At 41.6% G+C, this 19,785-nt stretch overlaps 1 protein-coding gene across 2 annotated transcripts in view; it reads right to left on the bottom strand.

The window, feature by feature from the left end:
* The window catches only part of FNDC3B (fibronectin type III domain containing 3B), a 374,192-nt gene that overhangs the window by 132,718 nt on the left and 221,689 nt on the right, over nt 1-19,785 (bottom strand). For both annotated transcript variants that reach the window (XM_017529886.2, XM_017529887.2), the window contains exons 5-6: nt 16,611-16,854; nt 12,552-12,818 (exon numbers count right to left, since the gene is read on the bottom strand). In XM_017529886.2, the coding sequence (XP_017385375.1) occupies nt 12,552-12,818; nt 16,611-16,854 (511 nt within the window). The remainder of the gene's footprint in view (nt 1-12,551; nt 12,819-16,610; nt 16,855-19,785) is intronic.

Raw genomic sequence — 19,785 nt, 5'->3', positions numbered from 1 at the left:
AGACTCTGTCTCTACAAAAATAGAATAAATTTTTAAAAATGAGCCAGGTGTGGTGGCACACATCTGTAGTTCCAGGTACACAGAAGGCTGAGACAGGATAGTTTGAGCCAAGAAGTTCGAGGCTGCGGTGACCTGTGACAACACCACTGTACTCCAGCCTGGGCAACACAGCAAGATCCTGTCTCCAAAAATAATACCAATGAAATGATGCAGAAAACAAGCACAGAACCACTGCAGAGTCAGGCAAATCAGGAAATCCTACTGATTCTACCCGGCATGCATGTTTACTACCTAAAAGATCATCTTTCTTCTGAGAAATGCAAATGCCATAGCAACTTACCTAACTTACTCTAAATAGTTCTGCCCTCTGTGTAATGTTGTGACCACTACATCCAGAGACTAAACTCTATGGGGAATAGACTTCCCAGACGTGAAATTCTTCAATGAAATGAAGAGACAGTTTTCAAATGGAAAACTGTCTGCAATTAAATTGTGGCCATCTTCCCACAGATGACAGTGTAAGTAGCAAATAATATGAATGCTGTCAGAGTGTTTAGGAAAAAAAAAAAACATTAATAGCTGAATAATTAACGCACCCATAACCATTTTTCATTTAAGTAACACATCATTTTTAACAGAGCTTTCAAGAGATGCTGATATCTTATAGGGCTCCTTGAAGCAACATTCCAACGAAAGATAAATCTTCCTGAAAGACTAAATATGAATTTTTAAAAATGTGCTTGGCAAAACACTTAAATAGTTTTGAGGAACTCGGTGAACCTAAAATATGGCAGTTTCTCCATCCCTCCTGGTTTGAAAGATCTTCCTGTTCCATATAATAATTTGTGTCTTTTCAAAAAAAGGAAAAAGAGGTCAATGTAAGTTCACCATGTGAACTAAGAGTAGTGCTAATAAATGTGTTTATGAAATAAAAATTTAATTGTTGTAGGCCTAGCTCTTCCCACTCACTTCCTCATGTGGTTTTCATGAGGTAATTCTAATAAGTCTAGGAAGCGAGGCTTGATTATTTCACAAAAATGCTATATATTTTGCTTTTTATAACAGACCAAGGGGATATGAGAGTAAACTCCATTTGTAACAGAACTTGAAATAATCATGACATCTTCAATCAAAGCAAGCTGCTTTTGACTAAGACACACTAACTCAGGAATAAGGAAAAGGGGTGCCCCCACACACATTCTTGTGCTTTTTATTTTATTTTTTTTTTTTTAGCAGAGTCTCACTCTATCATCTAGGCTAAAGTGCAGTGGAATCATCAACACTCACTGCAGTCTTGACCTCCTGGCTTCAAACAATGCATCCATCTCAGCCTCCCGAGTAGCTGGGATTACAGGCATGCTGACCACATCTGGCTAATTTTATTTTATTTTTTTAGAGATGGGGTCTTGCTATGTTGCCCAGGCTGGTCTTGAACTCCTAGACTCAAGCAATCCTCCTGTCTTGGCCTCCCAAAGTGTTAGGATTACAGATGTGAGCCACCATACCTATCTTCTTGTGCTTAATTTTTAACTTAAAAAACAGACAAGGCACAGTGGCTCATGCCTGTAATCCCAGCACTTTGGGAGGCCAAGGTGGGTGGGTCATGAGGTCAAGAGATCAAGACCATCGTGGCCAACATGGTGAAACCCCATCTCCACTAAAAATACAAAAAGTAGCTGGGCGTGGTGGCGCGCGCCTGTAGTCCCAGCTACTCAGGAGGCTCAAGCAGGAGAATTGCTTGAACCCGGGAGGCGGAGGTTGCAGTGAGCTGATAACACGCCTGGCGCCTAGCGACAGGGCAAGACTCTGTCTCAAAAAACAAAAACAAAAAAAGAATCTCAATTTCCATTTTTTAAGCACATCAAAACTCTAAAGCATCACTTTAACAACCTCAAGTCATATTCAAAAAACCCAACATTGAGTTATGGGGTTTTTCAAAGTTCCACTTAAGACTTCCCTTTTAATTTATCAAGTTAATGCATGCTGGTAAAGGATGCCTTAACCCAACACAAGAGGAAGACAAAGGCTTCAGGAAACTCCAAATAGGAAAAGAGCAGGAGATGTATTCACATGGAGATTTGTTCCAAGTGGATCTGCCAGCAAAAGGGGACGGGAACCACAATAGGGCCAAAAGCCCGGCTCCCTCTCCTCCCCGCCCTCTGGGAAAAGTTAATCTAGTGGGAAGAATGGAATCTACAACCATGGAACCATGAAACCTCTCTTATGTTCTGCCTGTTTTTTCCCCCAAATTATCTTTATTCCACAGTCTAATCATCCCCGCCCACTGTGTGTGCTCCTTTCATTCCACCTGTTTTTCCTGTTCTTTCTACTTCCTTTTACTTCAATGTGCCACTCCTCTGAAGCCCTTCTCATTTCTTTCCCCCTTCGCTATTTTCCAGTCTTCCTGAACCATCACAATTGTCTTTTGTGCTAGGAACACATCATCCCCACCATGACCTGGTCTCTTCTGCCCTTTACTGAGCATAACACCTACATGGAAAGCCGCCGTCTTCTACGCAACTGGACAGAAGCAGTTGCAATCTGGAATGGGGAAGGGAACGGCAAGGAGAAGAGGTTTTTAAAAAGCAAATTCAGCACCACAGAAAAATGAGGAAATGTTACAGTCAACTATGGGGAGCATTTCACTCATTACTTTGTAAATTGCACGCACTGAGCTATTCCGTGGGTGAAAAGTCATGGCAAAAACCGCAATTACTGGTGCATCAGCCTGGTAGTATTACTGTTGTTTCCCAAGGACCCGTCCCACATCACACTTGCGTTAGCTACTCAATTCTTAGAATATCAAAGTCTCATTATGGCACCAAAAACTGAACTAGGGTAACAGAGTCAGCCACACTGGGTGTTTGGTTGAACTAATTAAATTTAAAATAAAAATCAAAACTGACCGTGGCAGAAAGCATGAACTATAATGAGCATATGCGCAATATTCGCTCATTATCACGTGACAATACTGATCACACGAAACCAGAAATTCAACACCCTGCTTCTTCCTACCGCGGTTTATGTAAAGATCGAGAACTCCTTTCCAGAGAAGGAGAAGCAACGACAAAAACGATGTTGCCACAGCAGCAGGAAATTTGCCAAAATTCCATCCCAAGTGCTGAGACTCTTTCAGATAAGGTATTAACAGAAAGCGTTTCTGCCTTGACACACCTAGTAGTGACCTCCACGATGCCCTATCACCCCCACGATCTACTTACACCCAGTGCTCACCCCTTCCACAACACAGCAGAGCAGGTCTATGCAGCCCACAGAATGCGGAAGAGATGGTACACAAGTTTCAAGGTGTAAGGAAAAGCTGTGAAAGACTTGGAAATGTAATGGGTTACCCGGTTAGCTTATCCATCTGGGTTATCCCACATGTCGCTTAACTAATTGCCCTAATGCAAGGAATGTGGGTAGGAGAAAAATCAATATGGAGAAGTTGTTATCTGCCCATCGCCTCCAGTTCATGTCCCCTGCAACCCCCCTCTTTTAGCAAAGTTAGTTACAGTGGCTAATTTGCTGAGGGGGTTCAAACAGAATCAAGCTGGCCTGTCGCACCCCACTCCATAGGTCCACGCAGAGAATTCAGGCCAGAGAGGAGACGGAGAAAAGGCACAGAGAGAGAATTGCATTTTATTCTTGCCCAGCATTCAGCAGGTTGTTTGTGGGTTGGCAATAGTCCAAGAACTTTTTGGGGGGAGTGGAAGCCCCTCTCAACTCTCCCCTATCTCAAGTCCTTGGCATTCACTATTACTTAACACTGACCCAGACTAAAGGATGTCTTGCCCAACAGCCTTCTGTCGGGGATGGCTGCAGGCTGAGGTTCTGCTAACATGACCCGCAGAAAGCAGTTCTCACAAGGAAAAAATGTCATCATCTTTCTTTACCAATACCACTACATTTTTAAAGCACTTAGTGTCTGAAAATGTACTAAGAGCTGGTGATAGTCCTGTGAAAGAGATGTCATTAATTACCCTATTTTCTACATACAAGGAGAAAATGAAGCCTTGAAAGATTAACTATCATGCCCAAGGGCACATGGTTCCCAAGTGGCTGAATTGAGACTAAACCAAGATCTGCAAGGTCCCAACTAGCACATATTTTGCTTCTGAGTACGGCACATTTGTGATGAAGACCTCTAACCCAGTTAAATTCAGAATTCAACTTAGCTAAATGAGAGAAATAACATATAACAGTTTCAATTCAATAAAATTGACGGTTACAAATATACCAGAAACAAACCATATCATCACTTATACCTGCTGTTTAAAGGGTTCTTTGGGATGACATCTATTTTACCAACACGGGTTCTGATGTCATCTAAATGCCATTATGATCAGTTCCCAAAAAATCAAAAAGGCAGAGAAAATAACATGGGTTTACAGAGCTCAGTACTACATATGGTAAAAACTAATCAAAATTCTGACCTCAAACTTCTGGTGAACATTCATTTCAAAAGAAAACTCAATAATTATTTTTGCATGCTGTTTGTCTTTTATATGTAAGTGAAAAATGTGAAGCTTCAAGTGTGATTTAATGGGTTAAGACTTCTTGAGATGACAAAAATGTCTCATCTTTTCTGTTGAAAGAATCACGTAGTTAACATCTTTAAAACATTCCAGATTGCAACAAAAATACAAGAGAGACAGGATAAGTGATGTAGCTTAACAAAGACAACTGTATACTCCACTAATTAACAATTTGGGCCACCATGGCTTCCTCTTTGTTGAGCTCAATTTGCCTTTGCACTAGTAAAATCAACATCCCAGTGAGGCAGGCAAACATCATCATACAGGGGTCTTATAGAAAAATAAGTTAATCATAGTTTGATTTCTCCAGCCATGGGCCTGCAGGATAATAATGTCAAAGTGAGGCAGCACATGTTAATGAGCAGCATGCTCCTTATGAAACAGCCTTCTGTCCCCAAAACTATCTCCATCCCACACATAGACAGTTGCAAGGCATTAAAGTGTGCTTGGCCCCTAACTAAAGTCACTCAGAGGCCTCTGCGACTGAGCGACGGATCTGGCAGCCAATGCTTACGATGGAAGTGGCGATGGTTCATTGCCCAGTTTCCTGCCAAGAAGAATGTCTCATGTCTCTTGCATTCTGATCCAGGGGTCCCCACTGCCCTTTTAAAAAATAAAAGTTATTTGGGCTTGTTTGGACTATTTTCACTTTTCAGACTGTAGTTGGCAGCCAGATGGATGAATTCCACTGACCTGAGCTCACTTTGAACTTTTCTCATGTTTTCTTGATATTTTGGCCACACTCAGAATTTATACGCAGCTGCGGACAGGTGGAAACACAGAGGATTCATCGTCAACTACAGACTTGAGAGAGAAAGCAATATTGAAACTCTATCTGGAAACAGTACAGTGTTCAAATGTAGTAAGGGAAGCACACACTCGGGGGGAAAAGAAGAACCCCGCCAAACTCTAGGCTTCCAAAACACCTCGTCTGAGCATGCCTGGGATATGCGATCACAAGACAGAAAAAGCTTACAAGAGAAAGAGGAAATCTGCCACTTGTGAAGTGCAAAAGCCCCACTCAATATCCTATTTTAATCAGAAAACAGAAAAGCACAAACATTACTGCCACAGGGAGCCAAGACCAAAAGAGATTCCAAAAGAAAATCTGTCCTGCCTCCCAACATTCCAGACCTTATTAAGCACGTCGTTCCAGACAAAGGAAACCACTGTCAGCCCTGCGCAGGTGGATGCTGCCATGCCCTGACTCAGAGCTCAAGCTATTCAGCAAGAGGACAGACTCCAAGGACCCAAAAACGGCCACGATCTCAGACCCCCAGAGGGAAAAAACACTGTCCCAACCCTTAGTGCACTACGACTTCTCATTACGAAAAATTACCATTATTGTGAATACACTTTCATGACACTTTAGGGGAAGCACAGCTGTAGTCTGATTCTGGTTTCTGAGAAATGATCACAAAATATAGGAAAAGGAAGAGAAAAAATGGCAGGAAGGACCACCTGAGAAAGAATCAGAATACAAAGAACCGGTAATAAGGAACGCTGCTGGAGTCGGAAGGCAGTCTGGGAACTCTGAAAGAGACACGCACAGGAATAACACCCTCATCACTGGCTTTCAGTGTCACAACCAGAAACTGGGAGTCTACGTGGTGGAATGTGATCTAAAATGCAACCGAGTCTTTGGATTGCTAACAATTCCAAAGGTCAAATGCCAAAAGTATGCTGCTGTATGTTCGTTTTCTTCTATATTTGGAATTCTTACCATGTTGTTCCAATTTTTCCCATAGGGCACTGTAACTTCTAGAACAGTTCGCATAAGCTGCTACCTATATGTTAGCCACACTAAAGGAACTCTTCCCGCCCTAGTATATATTTATCATTATACAGGTAGCACAAGAAACGTGCTTCAACTTAAACCAAGTGTTCCAACTGAATGCCTCCCACCTGCCGCTTTCCCACCCCTGCCATTTAAAATCTTGGTTAAAAATCGCTTGGTACTCAAAGGGCCAGCAGTTCTCAAATGCTACTGTGCCTAATTATTACCGGGAGTGCCTGATGAAACACAGATGGGTGGGCCCCGCCTACACAGCCTGTATTCGGTAGGTCTGGAGCAGGTCATAAGGGCACATGTCTCACTGGCTCCTAGATGGTACTGATACTGCTGGCCTGAGCCTGTGAGTAGCCAGGACCCAGGCAAGCACTGGATCCATGGGAAAGCCTTGTAGAGGGTGACAAGGACCCAGGTCCTCCAGTCAAATCTGGAGTTCTGGTGTTCTCTGCTTTCAGAATGCATGTGTGTACATGTATGTGTATATGCATGTGTGTGATGTGGTAGGGGTGAAGGGATGCTGCATTTAAAACAGGTAATTCACACAAGATTGTCTGAAAAAAGAGGCAATCTGCTCACTGATAAGATTTTGAAAATCACTGACCCTAAGTCACCAGTTCATTTTACTGAAAGGGAAACCAAGGCTTAGTGAAATGACATGTTCTATGCCACATAGTCTGAGACAGCAGTGATTTAGAATCTTATAATTCCATTATGGTTTTAAAATGTTAAAAGTCATATATAAAAAAGACATCCTCACTCTCGGGGCAAGCCCTAGGAACAAAGTGAAGATCAGCAATGTCAACAGCACACAGAACATTTTTATACATAAAAAAGTGTCTGGAGGCTGGGCGCGGGGGACTCACACCTGTAATCCCAGCACTTTGGGAGGCTGAAGTGGGCGGATCGCCTGAGGTCAGGAGTTCGAGACCAGCCTGGCCAACATGGCAAAACTCCATCTCCACTAAAAATACAAAAATTAGTCTGGCATGTTGGCAAGTGCCTGTAATCCAGGAGAATCACTTTAACCTGTGAGGTGGAGGTTGCAGTGAGTGGAAATTGCACCACTGCACTCCAGCCTGGGCGACAGACCAGACTCTTGTCTTAAAAAAAAAAAAAAGTTTGGAAATTCTGACTTTGTACTCTTGATGTCCTCTCCCTCCACCATCTGCCCTTACACAAACACATACACACATTATTGGGACTACTTAGGTCTTTTAATATTAGACAGTGGAGACTCATCAAAGCTTTTGTTTTTTACTCTAAATTCACATCACTCTTTCTAAAACGATACTAGTAGATAACCTAACTGCCTTCTGAGGATGTATGACAAAGAGGCTGTAACTGGCTGAAAATTGAGAAATTTCAGTCAGAAAACTAGATCCTGACTCACTGGATCCCACGCAATAGCTTCCTTAAAATATTGTATGCTTTGGCTTCTATCAAGAATAAAATGGAAGAAATGAAGCTTCCCTCTTACTCAATGAAGAGCAACAGATGCTTTTTCAGCTTCTGCAGTGAACGGCAATGTGACTATTTTAACTGGGTTTTGGCCACAGAACAGGCTCAAGGCCCAGCTCTTGCATAATATTCTGTACACAAGAACAAATTTTTCCATTCCTGTCCTTGAACATCTGTGGACTTGATGCCAAAGCACTGTTCTAAAATCAAATGCTGGAGAGGAAGAGAAAAGTAAGGCAAAAACTCTTGAAATATTTTCCCCTAACTTATCTGCCACCATTATACGTTGGAGAGACAGGCGGGCTTCATAGAGGAGGTGATAACTGAGCTAGCTCTTCGAAGACTGACTTGGAGTTTGCTAGGCAGAGGAACTGAAAGGATAGGCCAAGGAAAGAGAAGGAGGCATATTCACAAAAAGGGGCAGAACACAGCGCGTCTCGTGGGGGAATCAGAAGGGCCGCGAGAGGTGAGTATGGGTCGTATCGTGCAGTTTTGGCTTTACTCTCTAGAGAGTGGAAAGCACCACAGAGGTTCTCAAGGAGGTGATTCTATTTAACTGCAGCCACAACAGAGGATGGGCTGGAGCAGAAAATGAATAATCACAAGTCCTAAAACACAAGGGGGGCCCTTCTGGGAGGTCTCTTAAGGTTCAGAGGGAGTGAAGAGAATCGTAAGAAATGCATGAGAAAGAAAGCCCCAACAGGCGATGCACCAGAGCTCCCTCATCCAGAGCTGTAAGTACCCTAGGAGGAGGTGGAGCTGTGTGAGATCTGGCACCAATTCCACCAGACAGGATCCCAGGGTATCAGGTGCATTTCTAGCCAGTGGAAACCTTTCTTAAAAGAGCCTGGAAGTAGCTGGGCGCAGTGGCTCATGCCCGTACTCCTAGCACTTTGGGAGGCCGAGGCGGGTGGATCAACTAAGGTCGGGAGTTCGGGACCAGCCTGGCCAACATGGTGAAACCCTATCTTTACTAAAAATACAAAAATTAGCTGGGTGTGGTGGTATTCCTGTAATCCCAGCTACTCGGGAGGCTGAGGCAGGAGAATCACTTGAATCTGGGCAATGGGGGTTGCAGTGAGCTGAGATCACGCCATTGTACTCCAGCCTGGGCAACAAGAGCAAAACTCTGTCTTTAAAACAAAAAACAAAAAACAAAAAAACCTGGAAGCAACTTTCAGAGACAGTGGTCCAGGAATGCAGGGTTTAGCTTTCAACATGTAAGGTGGGTTTAAGCAAAGGAAGCCACTTCTGGCTTAAAGGAGAAGAAATGTAGGGGGCTGGGGTGAGGGGGATGGAGCATGAAGGAAGGGGATAGGACACCAGATGGAGAGTAGAGAGAGATGCCTATTTTGAGGGGCAGCTAACTCAGCTGAGAGGTGACCTTATAATCACAGGAGTCCCGAAGATGAGAGAGACAAGAATACTCAAGTCATAAGGGTTGCCATTACGTTAAAGTGTTAAGAACTGAGCAAGGGTATTTTTAATATTGAACAATGGAAATTAAAATGCCCATTTTACCAATGTGAACATGGAGACTCAGGGAAAACTACAAGGAAATAGAAATTAGCAAAGCCCCATTCTAAGCCAATTACTTCATGTCTAATACCAAAGCCCCAACTGTTCTCAGCTCACACCACATCACTAGTGCCAAGGGACCGCAGGAAGACAGAGGCCCCATATTTCCCAGAGAGTACTATGAGGCTCTGTCATGCTAGTTTTCCTGAGGGTAATAGGAAATGAGAGGGGAGGCTGGCCACAGCGCAGCTTCCTTGAGCAATGCAACAATTTGTTCCAGGAAAAGGAAATGGTACAATAGCTTCGTGTGTTCAAAAAGAAGGCTTGCTCTGGAAAACAAGGCAATTAAGAAAACAGGACTCAGTTAACAATATTTACTGAGTACCTACTATGTGTCAGGTATAGTACCGGAAGGAGGGGGAGAATGATGGATACAACAGATAAAGTCCCTGTTCTATACTGTGTACAACTTGATGAGCCATCCTCACTATTATGAGACTATGATAATTTTCTATCCTGGCTGATTATACATTATTCACAATGGAGGTTTGATTTAAAATAAAAACCAAACATGAAGTCAAAATTGGTGTGAAGATTGTGATTTAGTGGGTCTAAAATGCGGTCCATGAATCTCTATTGTTTTAAAGTTTCCGAAGCACAGTTAACTGAGAGACTCAGGCCTCAAGAGAGAAACTATTGTATCTCCATCTATCTAATACATCTATTTATATTAACATAAGTTGTTTGCTTCTTTTACATGTGCTTAATTTTATCATCGGACCAGGCACAAATTTAAAGTTTGTCTTTTTTTAAAGATGTGTTTTCTGCAAGTGGTGAAAAGGTAAAATATTCAACTAGATTCCCTCAAAAGCAAATAAAGTAAAAAGGAGGAGGCCAGGCGTGGTGGCTCACGCCTGCAATCCCAACACTTTGGGAGGCCGAGGCAGGTGGATCACAAGGTCAGGAGTTCGAGACCAGCCTGACCGACACAATGAAACCCCATTTCTACTAAAAATAAAAAAATTAGCTGGGCGTAGTGGCACGTACCTGTAATCCCAGCTACTCAGGAGACTGAGGTAGGAGAATCACCTGAACCTGGGAGGCAGAGGTTACAGTGAGCCAAAATCGTGCCACTGCACTCCACCTGCGCAACACAGCAAGACTCTGTCTCAAAAAAAGCGAAGGAGGCCGACGTGGGCAGATGACTGGAGGTCCAGCCTGGCAAAACCCAACCTCCACTAAAAGAAAAAAATTAGCCAGGTGTGGTGGTATGTGCCTGCAGTCCCAGCTACTTGGGAGGCTGAGGCAGGAGAATGGCTTGAACTCGGGCAGCGGAGGTTGCAGTGAGCCGAGATGGTGCCACTGCACTCCAGCATGCACAACAGGGCAAGACTCCATTTCAAAAAAAAAGGAAAAGAAAAAAAAGGAAAAAGATTTATCTCTTTTGGCCATGAGGACAATTTAACCTAAGTAAAACAGTAATAATAATTTAAAAAAACCCCACAAGTCCCATGTCACGGTTAAGTATCTATTCTATTCTTGTGCAAACCACATATGAACCTATTAGGTTTATCATACTAGCATTAAGTATAGTTTTAGATTAATTAGGTGGCATTGTAAATTTAAGAATCCATTAAGAAGTCTGTTTCTGGGGCACAGATGTAGATGTCATCTGCAGTAAACTCCAGCAGGAGATACACTGGACGATGAGAAAGCAGGAATAGCCTTTTGGGATCCTTTGAGCCAACAACCACGTTTTGAGGCAGACACAACTGAAACATTATGGAAGCCATGAACAAGAAGTGCTTTATTCTTTGTCTACTCTACGTGATTCGCGTTTGCCTTTTCGCTTTGACAACGAAGAGGCTCAAAACAAAGTACATGGCCCTCGTCAAGCAACTCTACGGGGACCCTGCCTTCATCGTGTTAATAATTTGCTTCCCTTATCATCCTTCGGCTCCTTCATGCTTACATTTATTTTATCTACTGCTACATGTGTCTATGTCATTTGCCTTAGATCAGTTCTGGTGCAAGGCAAGGTGAAAGCTATTAAAGAGTGAGTCAGGTAATTACAGTGCTTCCAACTTTGTAAGCTCGCTAGACAATTCATATATTCTCCCTCGCTTTTCTTTGGATGAAAATTCTCTTTAGGAAAACCTATTCCTAATTATTTGGTATAAATTCTTGTACAGTCATGGTTGAGCTGTAACACTCCGAATCAGCTAATTTCAAACTTAGAAATTACAGTATCATTTGACTAAAAATTATATTAGGCCCAGCATCTTCCCTTAAGAGTTGTGTAAAACCCTCTTGACTCTTTGGTTTCTTTTGTATGATACTTATTTATGTTTTGTTTAAGAATTAGAAGAATAACGTGATACTTGCGTAGAGTTTAGAAAACAGAGAAAAGAAGAATTAAAAGAACACATGATCTATTCACATTTCATTGTATCTTACTATTCCTCTCTCTTATGCTGCCCAAATATTGCACCGTATCTTACTTTTCAGTAAGGAATCCATAAATTCAATGAGTGTTATAATCAATGAGTGTTTTAATCAGATTCCTTACTGTATCTCAGCCAGGTAGAAATGGGGAGTGTGTCTGTGAGAATGTGATTGTGAATGAAAAAGGGAATCTACTTGAATAATTTATCCTATCTCTAAAAGTTGTTCATGTCTTTGTTTTCCAGTGATTTGTATCTATAAACTCACCTGCCTTATCAAAATGTTACCGCTTTTGCTTCATGTAAGTCATTCTTCCCTATGCCTACATAACAAGCCACTGGTTTTCCTTAATGTGGCATCAAAACAGGTTCTCTCTAAACTACCCCCAAAACTTTATTTAAACACGCAAACCTTCCTCCAAATCAAGGTATAATTATTTTGAGATTTAAAGTAGCCTACACTTTTGGAAAAAATTATCTGTGGATTTCTTCCACATCTGTCTATTCACAGTGGAACAAAAGAAGTAGGCTAACGTGAAAAGATTTTCAAATACTTGCTACTAAGTAGAAAGTTGCATGGCGTATGTGACCGAAATGTAGTATTTCTGCCATGAACTATTAATAAAAAACAATGCAATCTTCTTTCTTTACTAAGAAATAGATCAAAGAAGGTCTACTCAAATATTCTTAGCAAAACAACAAACCACCAGGAAATAAAACTCTCATGTAAAAGATGTGGACACATCCTTTGAGATGTCTCCGTCTTGGTGATTCACTCTTTACAACAAACATCTGGAGCCTTACCTTGCAAGTCTGAGTCATTCGACTTCGGGCTGCTTCTTGCTCGCCGCTCTGCTTTCTTAATTCCGGGACCCCCGCCGCTGCCGCCGCTGTGGCCCTTCCCGTAGCCATTGTACACGGTGGTGCAGCTGCTTTTGTAGATGGAAGAAGGAGGGCTGTTGAGGCGGTTCTGGCGGTCGATCTGGCGGTCCTTCAGTTTTTTGTGCGGAGGCTTGCTGTACTGGTCTTCCCGGGTAATGTAGCTTGACATTCCGTACAGTGGTATAATTTCTAAAATGGATGATGATGACAAACCCAAGCTCAGTTTACATTTTCAATAACAAATTATTAAACGGTCAAATGATCTGGCTCCTGAAGGAACCGAAAGCATAAAATAAGTCTAAAGTGTTACCAGAGTATAATACATGTTTTTTTAAGAAAATGCCATATACATGATTTACATTTAATGCATTCCTATTTGTTTCTAACCAATCAAGGAATAATCAATCATTAAAAACCAAACTGTGTGTTCAGAAATTTTCCCACATTGTGGAGAATACTAAAGATAAGGTTGTCCCCAAAGAGTTCATATTGTAGTTGAATTTATAACTAAGCTTGATTTTTACCTTTTGATATGTTTTCGGTAGTCGCAATACATGAAAAAGTTAGGACAAATAAAATATCCCCTTTAAACATGTCCTCAAAATCGAGCACTTTAAAAGTCTACTTATTCCTGTTGACAGAGTAGTATTTCCATTGGAAAATATATTGCCATCAAAGTATAAGTTATTTGTGGCATACAAAAGAGCCAACATTTGAACAAATTTAACTAAGATAATGAGATGACACATTTCCATTTAAAATAATCAAAGCTCACAGAATCAGGGGAAATGTTCAAGAAGGAAGTGTAAGGATAAAGAAAAGCCATCTCTGAAATCCGGTGCCAAACATAATAAGCTGTGATCTCAAACTTCTCTTTTGAAGTTATAGAAGGCAAGACGAAAGTAGAATGCCACCTGACTTTACTATGCACACTTTAAAGTGGCTCAAAAGAAAACTGAAGCTTGCAAGCAATCTTATGATCTCAAGAAGAAAATTTTGTTAAAGTTAAATTTTTTTTTTTTTTTTTTTTGAGACGGAGTTTCGCTCTTGTTACCCAGGCTGGAGTGCAATGGCGCGATCTCGGCTCACCGCAACCTCCGCCTCCTGGGTTCAGGCAATTCTCCTGCCTCAGCCTCCTGAGTAGCTGGGATTACAGGCACGCGCCACCATGCCTAATTTTTGTATTTTTCGTAGAGACGAGGTTTCACCATGTTGACCAGGATGGTCTCGATCTCTTGACCTCGTGATCCACCCGCCTCAGCCTCCCAAAGTGCTGGGATTACAGGCGTGAGCCACCGCGCCCGGCCAAATTTAAATTTTTAAATCAGTTCAAAATTATTTTTAGGAATCAGTAAAAATAACAATACATAACATAAAGACTGAGTCCTTATAGCTCTATAAGAAAAAAAAAAGGGGTCACCTCATCCATGGAGTGACCATATAAATTGCCATCCAAATATGAACACTTCTGAGAGTGAAAGAGAGGGCTATCAGTAATTTCTTCAAGACGAGAGACCTAAACTAGGTCTGTCCCAGGCACAACAGAAATGTATGGTTACCCTACATAATTTAACAAAGCTGCTGTTTCAGTTATTCAATGGTGAAGCTCCACTGTTTCTCACCGTTAACATTGCTAATGGAATATTTGTTTTTTGTTTTGCTTTGTTTTGTTTTGTTTTTTTGAGACGGAGTTTCGCTCTTGTTACCCAGGCTGGAGTGCAATGGCGCGGTCTCAGCTCACCGCAACCTCCGCCTCCTGGGTTCAGGCAATTCTCCTGCCTCAGCCTCCCGAGCAGCTGGGATTACAGGCACGCGCCACCATGCTCAGCTAATGTTTTGTATTATTAGTAGAGACGAGGTTTCACCATGTTGACCAGGACGGTCTCGATCTCTTGACCTCGTGATCCACCCGCCTCGGCCTCCCAAAGTGCTGGGATTACAGGCGTGAGCCACCACGTCCGGCCGGAATATTTGTTTTTTAACAAGAGTTGTTTTGTTAAAAAACAAATCTTCATGAGAGAACCGGTTTGTACTAGACAATGTGTCAAAACAAATACAATCCTATTCAGAGCGTATATATCCAAATAATCGATGTCAAAATATACCAGAAAGATAATAAATGTTCTCAACGCCATGATGCAATACACATGAGATATGATATATTCACCATGGGCACTAATAATCTTTTCAAGCATGTTGAAAACTTTTAAAACTCCTGTAGTTTAGAAATTTAGAAAATTAATATTTAAATTGCTTTTAAGTACGTACACTAAGAACTAAGGTAAGAAAATATATAAATGGCTTATTTATGAAGGGAAGAGATTTTGTTTTCTTTAATTTGAAATCAATGAAGGCATTTTTATTTGTATACATTATTGTTCTATGTTATTTTAATGGAGTTAGACCCAAATACACCATAAAATGATGAGACTTCAATTTTGCTTAACTCTAATTAAATGATTTAAATTATACTGTTGTCTTGCCTAAAATTGCAAAGGATAGCATTTACCAAACAGTGACTATGTGGCATCCTGTGAACAGACTGCTAAAATAAGGCAGGTTAGACATATACCAGCAATCAATGAGTCAGCCATCAAGGCTTTCATGTCATCAGACCTCAGATTCAGAACGAAAACTCTGAGAAACACTCAATCATTTAATGAATGTTGTGTCAAAGCACTGAATACTTTTTTTAAAAATTGCCACTAACTAAATTTTTTCAGTTTTTATCCAAAGATTCTCATAGTATATGTTCACTACTTGATGTTTTCTTGGTGTTACATCACATGAAAAAAAGATCAAATTAATAGGAAGTTATTGATGCTGCTATGAAATCAAAGTACTGATTTCATGTTTTGCTATCATCCCCTTATACTCCATTATAAAAGCACCTGATTAATGTGAATTATGCCAAATTTCTCTGACTACTAAAAAACAAATACAAAACTCACATACAGTCAAATTCTATCCCTAAGTTACAACAATATATTTCACTTAAAATGCCATGTCAAAAAAGTTTTTTCTGTGAATAAAAATAATTATAATGTGAGATGAACAGGGAAAAATTACACACACACACACACACACACACACATACATAATTATTAAAAGGTGATAACTTGCTCAAAAATTCTATGGTATAACAGGCATTTCTTCTACTATTTATCTAAACCAACATAATAAATGTCTGAAGCAGTAAAATGCTTCCATTCATTGTCAGACTCAGAAGAAAATCACTTTGCAAAGTCCTGGAGGCTAAAGTCTAATTTTACCCTCACTTATCTGGTTTCTTAGTATCCATTTTGATAGAGAAAGCCTTCAGACTAAACTAACACCAAGGTCAAAACTTTAAAAAAATATAATGTTGGTAGCTCTCAGGCTGTTTTCATGTCCAGGTAAGTATTTGCTTAACAACCAGTGAAACTGTGGCTGCGCTGATGGGGTCTTAAACTAAAAGCAGGTTCAGGAAGGCCACATCAGCAGCCAGGGGATTTTTTAGTTCTGCCTACATCACAACACAGAGCCTTTTAGGAAACCCAAAGGTTGTTGAGACTTCACAATCTTCAAACATTGGAAATGGGGGCACAAAACACTTTTAAATTTCCCTTTAACTAGTAGACCATATGGAAGCCAAAGAAATGATGGGCCACCGGTGTGCACCAGGCCACTCTCACATAAAAACGTGCTTTCAGGACATGGAAACGATGCCACACTGCCACTTTCCTAATGTCCTTGATCTTGTGAGGTGGGGGTTGGGGCCGAATTTGGGAAAACTGAAAGAAAGAAAAAGAACTAAACCCACAAAGTCATTTTTGCAAGGTACTTCAGGACAAAGGAAGCCAGGAATTCCCCGTGAGTTTTACAAACCAGCTAGATCCTTTTCTACCACACTTATTTCACAAGAAACAAAGGGCCGCCTTGAACTATTGAAATGCTGTAACCAGTTTCAACAGCTCCTGACGCCAACACTAATCTACTCACCTTGCTCACCATATATTGTGTGGGGAAGATGATGCTGGGGAAAAAACTGAGGCGGCATGTCTCCAGGTCCGGTAACAGGTGGGTAGTAAGCCGTGTGTGAGTTATGAATAAAATGTGGATGATGAGTCAGATAGGGAGGGAGATGATGGGTTGGAGACATGGCTGAGGGGTAGCTTGGGGGATAACACTCAGGAGACTGGGGTGTGACTACCACCCGGCGGACGCCAGTACTGTCTTCAATCACCTAAAGAAAAACACAAAAGAACGCAGTACACATTAGCAGCCGATGAATATAGAGACAATTAGTAACTTCCACTTTAATTTTACTTTTCTCTTCCACCATAGAAAAAAACAAATGCATGTTATATTCTGGTTCTCTAGTTCTACTAGTTAAATGAGTTCGAGAAGTAATACCATGTGACTATTAAAACTTACAAAAACAAATTATTCATCCACACCTGATTCTGATCCCATGTTAACTTTTTGGAGAGACCAGTATTTGATAATAAATCTTGGTTTTGTCTTAAAATTTTCACTGGCTTCATCCATCACAAGTGAATTTACTGTGGGCTTAAACTGATTTTAGGAGTGACTTCTGAGCTTAACTATCAGATCAGGGGATTTCCAGAAAGATGCTTTCTGTGCCACGTGAGTACTTTTCCAGGGCTGGGCTTCTGGATACACCTGACAACATTCTGCCCCATTCCCACTTTTTTTTTTTTGACAGAGTCTCGCTCCGTCACCAGGCTGGAGGGCAGTGGCGGGATCTCAGCTCACTGCAACCTCCGCCTCCTGGGTTCAAGCAATTCTCCTGCTTCAGCCTCCCGACTAGCTGGGACTACAGGTGCATGCCGCCACGCCCAGCTAATTTTTGTATTTTTAGTAGAGACGGGGTTTCACCATGTTGGCCAGGATGGTCTCGATCTCTTGACCTCGTGATCCGACTGCCTTGGCCTCCCAAAGTGTTGGGATTACAGGCGTGAGCCACCGTGCCTGGCCTCCATTCCCACTTTCATATGCACAGTTCCATCATCATCATCAGAGCCATAGGACACAAAGGGGGCATTAACGTCAGAAGCCATAAATGTGTCCTAAAAGATTATTAAATCTGGGACTGAGAACATGGATGAAATGAGGGATTCTGACGAAAGAAAAACTTGAGTAACCCCAAATCAGTATGGATACCTTTGCTCCCCAGATGTCCTGATGATGAATGCTGCAAAAGAAGATGCTTAGAAAAGCAACCTGTTATGAGTAAAGCAAACCAATCAACACTCTACCCATTCTTTTTCCAATGATTTGCTCCTTTTATTATTTTGTTTAGAGATGGGATTTTGTTGTGTTGCCCAGGCTGAAGTGCAGTGGCTACGCACCGGTGTGATCCATCAGGCGCTACATCCTTGAACTGGCCTCAAGTCATCTTCCTGCCTCAGCCTCCAGCGTAGCTGGGACTACAGGCATGCGCCGCCATGCCCAGCTTCTCTGAATGTTTTTAAATTCATCCGAGAAAAGCAACGAACGCAGCACAATGCCAATATTTACTGCCTCTGCGGCCAGCATCATGCTACCAGCTCCTATGAGCCAACAATGTTGGTGAGACACAATGAAAGAAATACAACAGATACCACGATGAAATGGTAAAGCTGTAAGGTACAGAGAGTGAGAACACGCAAGGGGAGAATCGGGAAAGGCTTCAGGGACCTCAAAGAATTGGCAGGGCTTGGACGGCTGAGAGATGGTCTCTGGGTCAGGGCACTGCAAGGAACGGGACATAGAGTAAACTTGGCAGGCAGAGCCAGGCCGCCAAGGAGCCATGCCAGCTGATCTAATCAAATGCGTGAGACAATCAGGCACACACTCTGAGAGGAAGTTTTTTTGTTGTTTTGTTTTGTTTCAAAAAAAAAAAAAAAATCTAAATACCCCACAAAACTGGCCTTCCATATTGAAATGGATTTCTCATTATACCTCAGAAGGTTGATTATAGGTCAAACTAAAATGACTTTATCATGTTTAAAGCATCCTAACAACAACAAAAAACTATACTTAGCTTCATATTTTAAAAGTGGTGCTTAAGCCAGATTGGCAAGTCTACCAATGTTTATGTTATACTTTAGTGTACAAAACAGGTTTAGTTTGAATTAACAGCCATTAATCCTTACGTTTAAAAAAAAAAATCTCGGCCGGGCGCGGTGGCTCAGGTGTGTAATTCCAGCACTTTGGGAGGCCGAGGCCGGTGGATCATGAGGTCAGGATCAAGACCATCCAGGCCAACATGGTGAAATCCCACCTCTACTAAAAATACGAACAAATTAGCTAGGCATGGTGGCACACGCCTATAGTCCCAGCTACTCAGGAGGCTGAGCAGGAGAACTGCTTGAACCCAGGAGGCGGAGGTTGCAGTGAGCCAAGATCACGCCACTGCACTCCAGTCCTGGACAACAGTGCGAGGCTCTGTCTCAAACAAAAAACACACAAAAATCTTCACATTCATTAATAAATGAAAACAAATGTTTCTACTGTGTTAATAGTTCATTAATTAGACAATATTACTTATTTAAAATTAAGATTCCTAGTCGGATGCCTAGGACAAAGCTTTTCATGTGATCTTTAATAAATTTAATCTCTTCTGGGCCTTGGCAAGCTAGTCACACTAACCCCATTTATGAATGCACAGAACCTAATTTACCATCGTATGTGAAGTAGGTACTTAAACCATGACATTGGAAATTCTCATGCATGTATTGACAATTATCATCAAAGCTTCATCTATTATGTCTAAAACATAGAACTGTATACTGTTTGGTAGCCCACGTTGTACAATGTTAGTATAAACATGTCATGAATTTTTCCTGCCATCTCACACAAACATGTACTATCCTCTGCTAGCTATTAAGAAAAAAGAACGGGATATTCTCGATGTTTCTCTTTCATGGAACCTTCATTCAATCCTGGAAGAACCATAGAAGTATTTGTTTTTGGCCGGGAGCGGTGGCTCACGCCTGTAATCGCAGCACTGTGGGAGGCCAAGGTGGGCAGATCATGAGGTCAAGAGATCAAGACCATCCTGGCCAACATGGTGAAACCCCATCTCTACTAAAAATACAAAAATTAGCTGGATGTGGCACCCGCCTGTAGTCTCAGCTACTCGGGAGGCTGAGGCAGGAGAACTGCTTGA

The sequence above is a fragment of the Cebus imitator genome, unplaced genomic scaffold (assembly GCF_001604975.1).
Source record: "Cebus imitator isolate Cc_AM_T3 unplaced genomic scaffold, Cebus_imitator-1.0 Scaffold61, whole genome shotgun sequence".
NCBI classification, from domain to species: domain Eukaryota; kingdom Metazoa; phylum Chordata; class Mammalia; order Primates; family Cebidae; genus Cebus; species Cebus imitator.
Note: the sequence above shows the minus strand (reverse complement) of the source record. Positions and strands in the feature narration are given on the sequence as shown.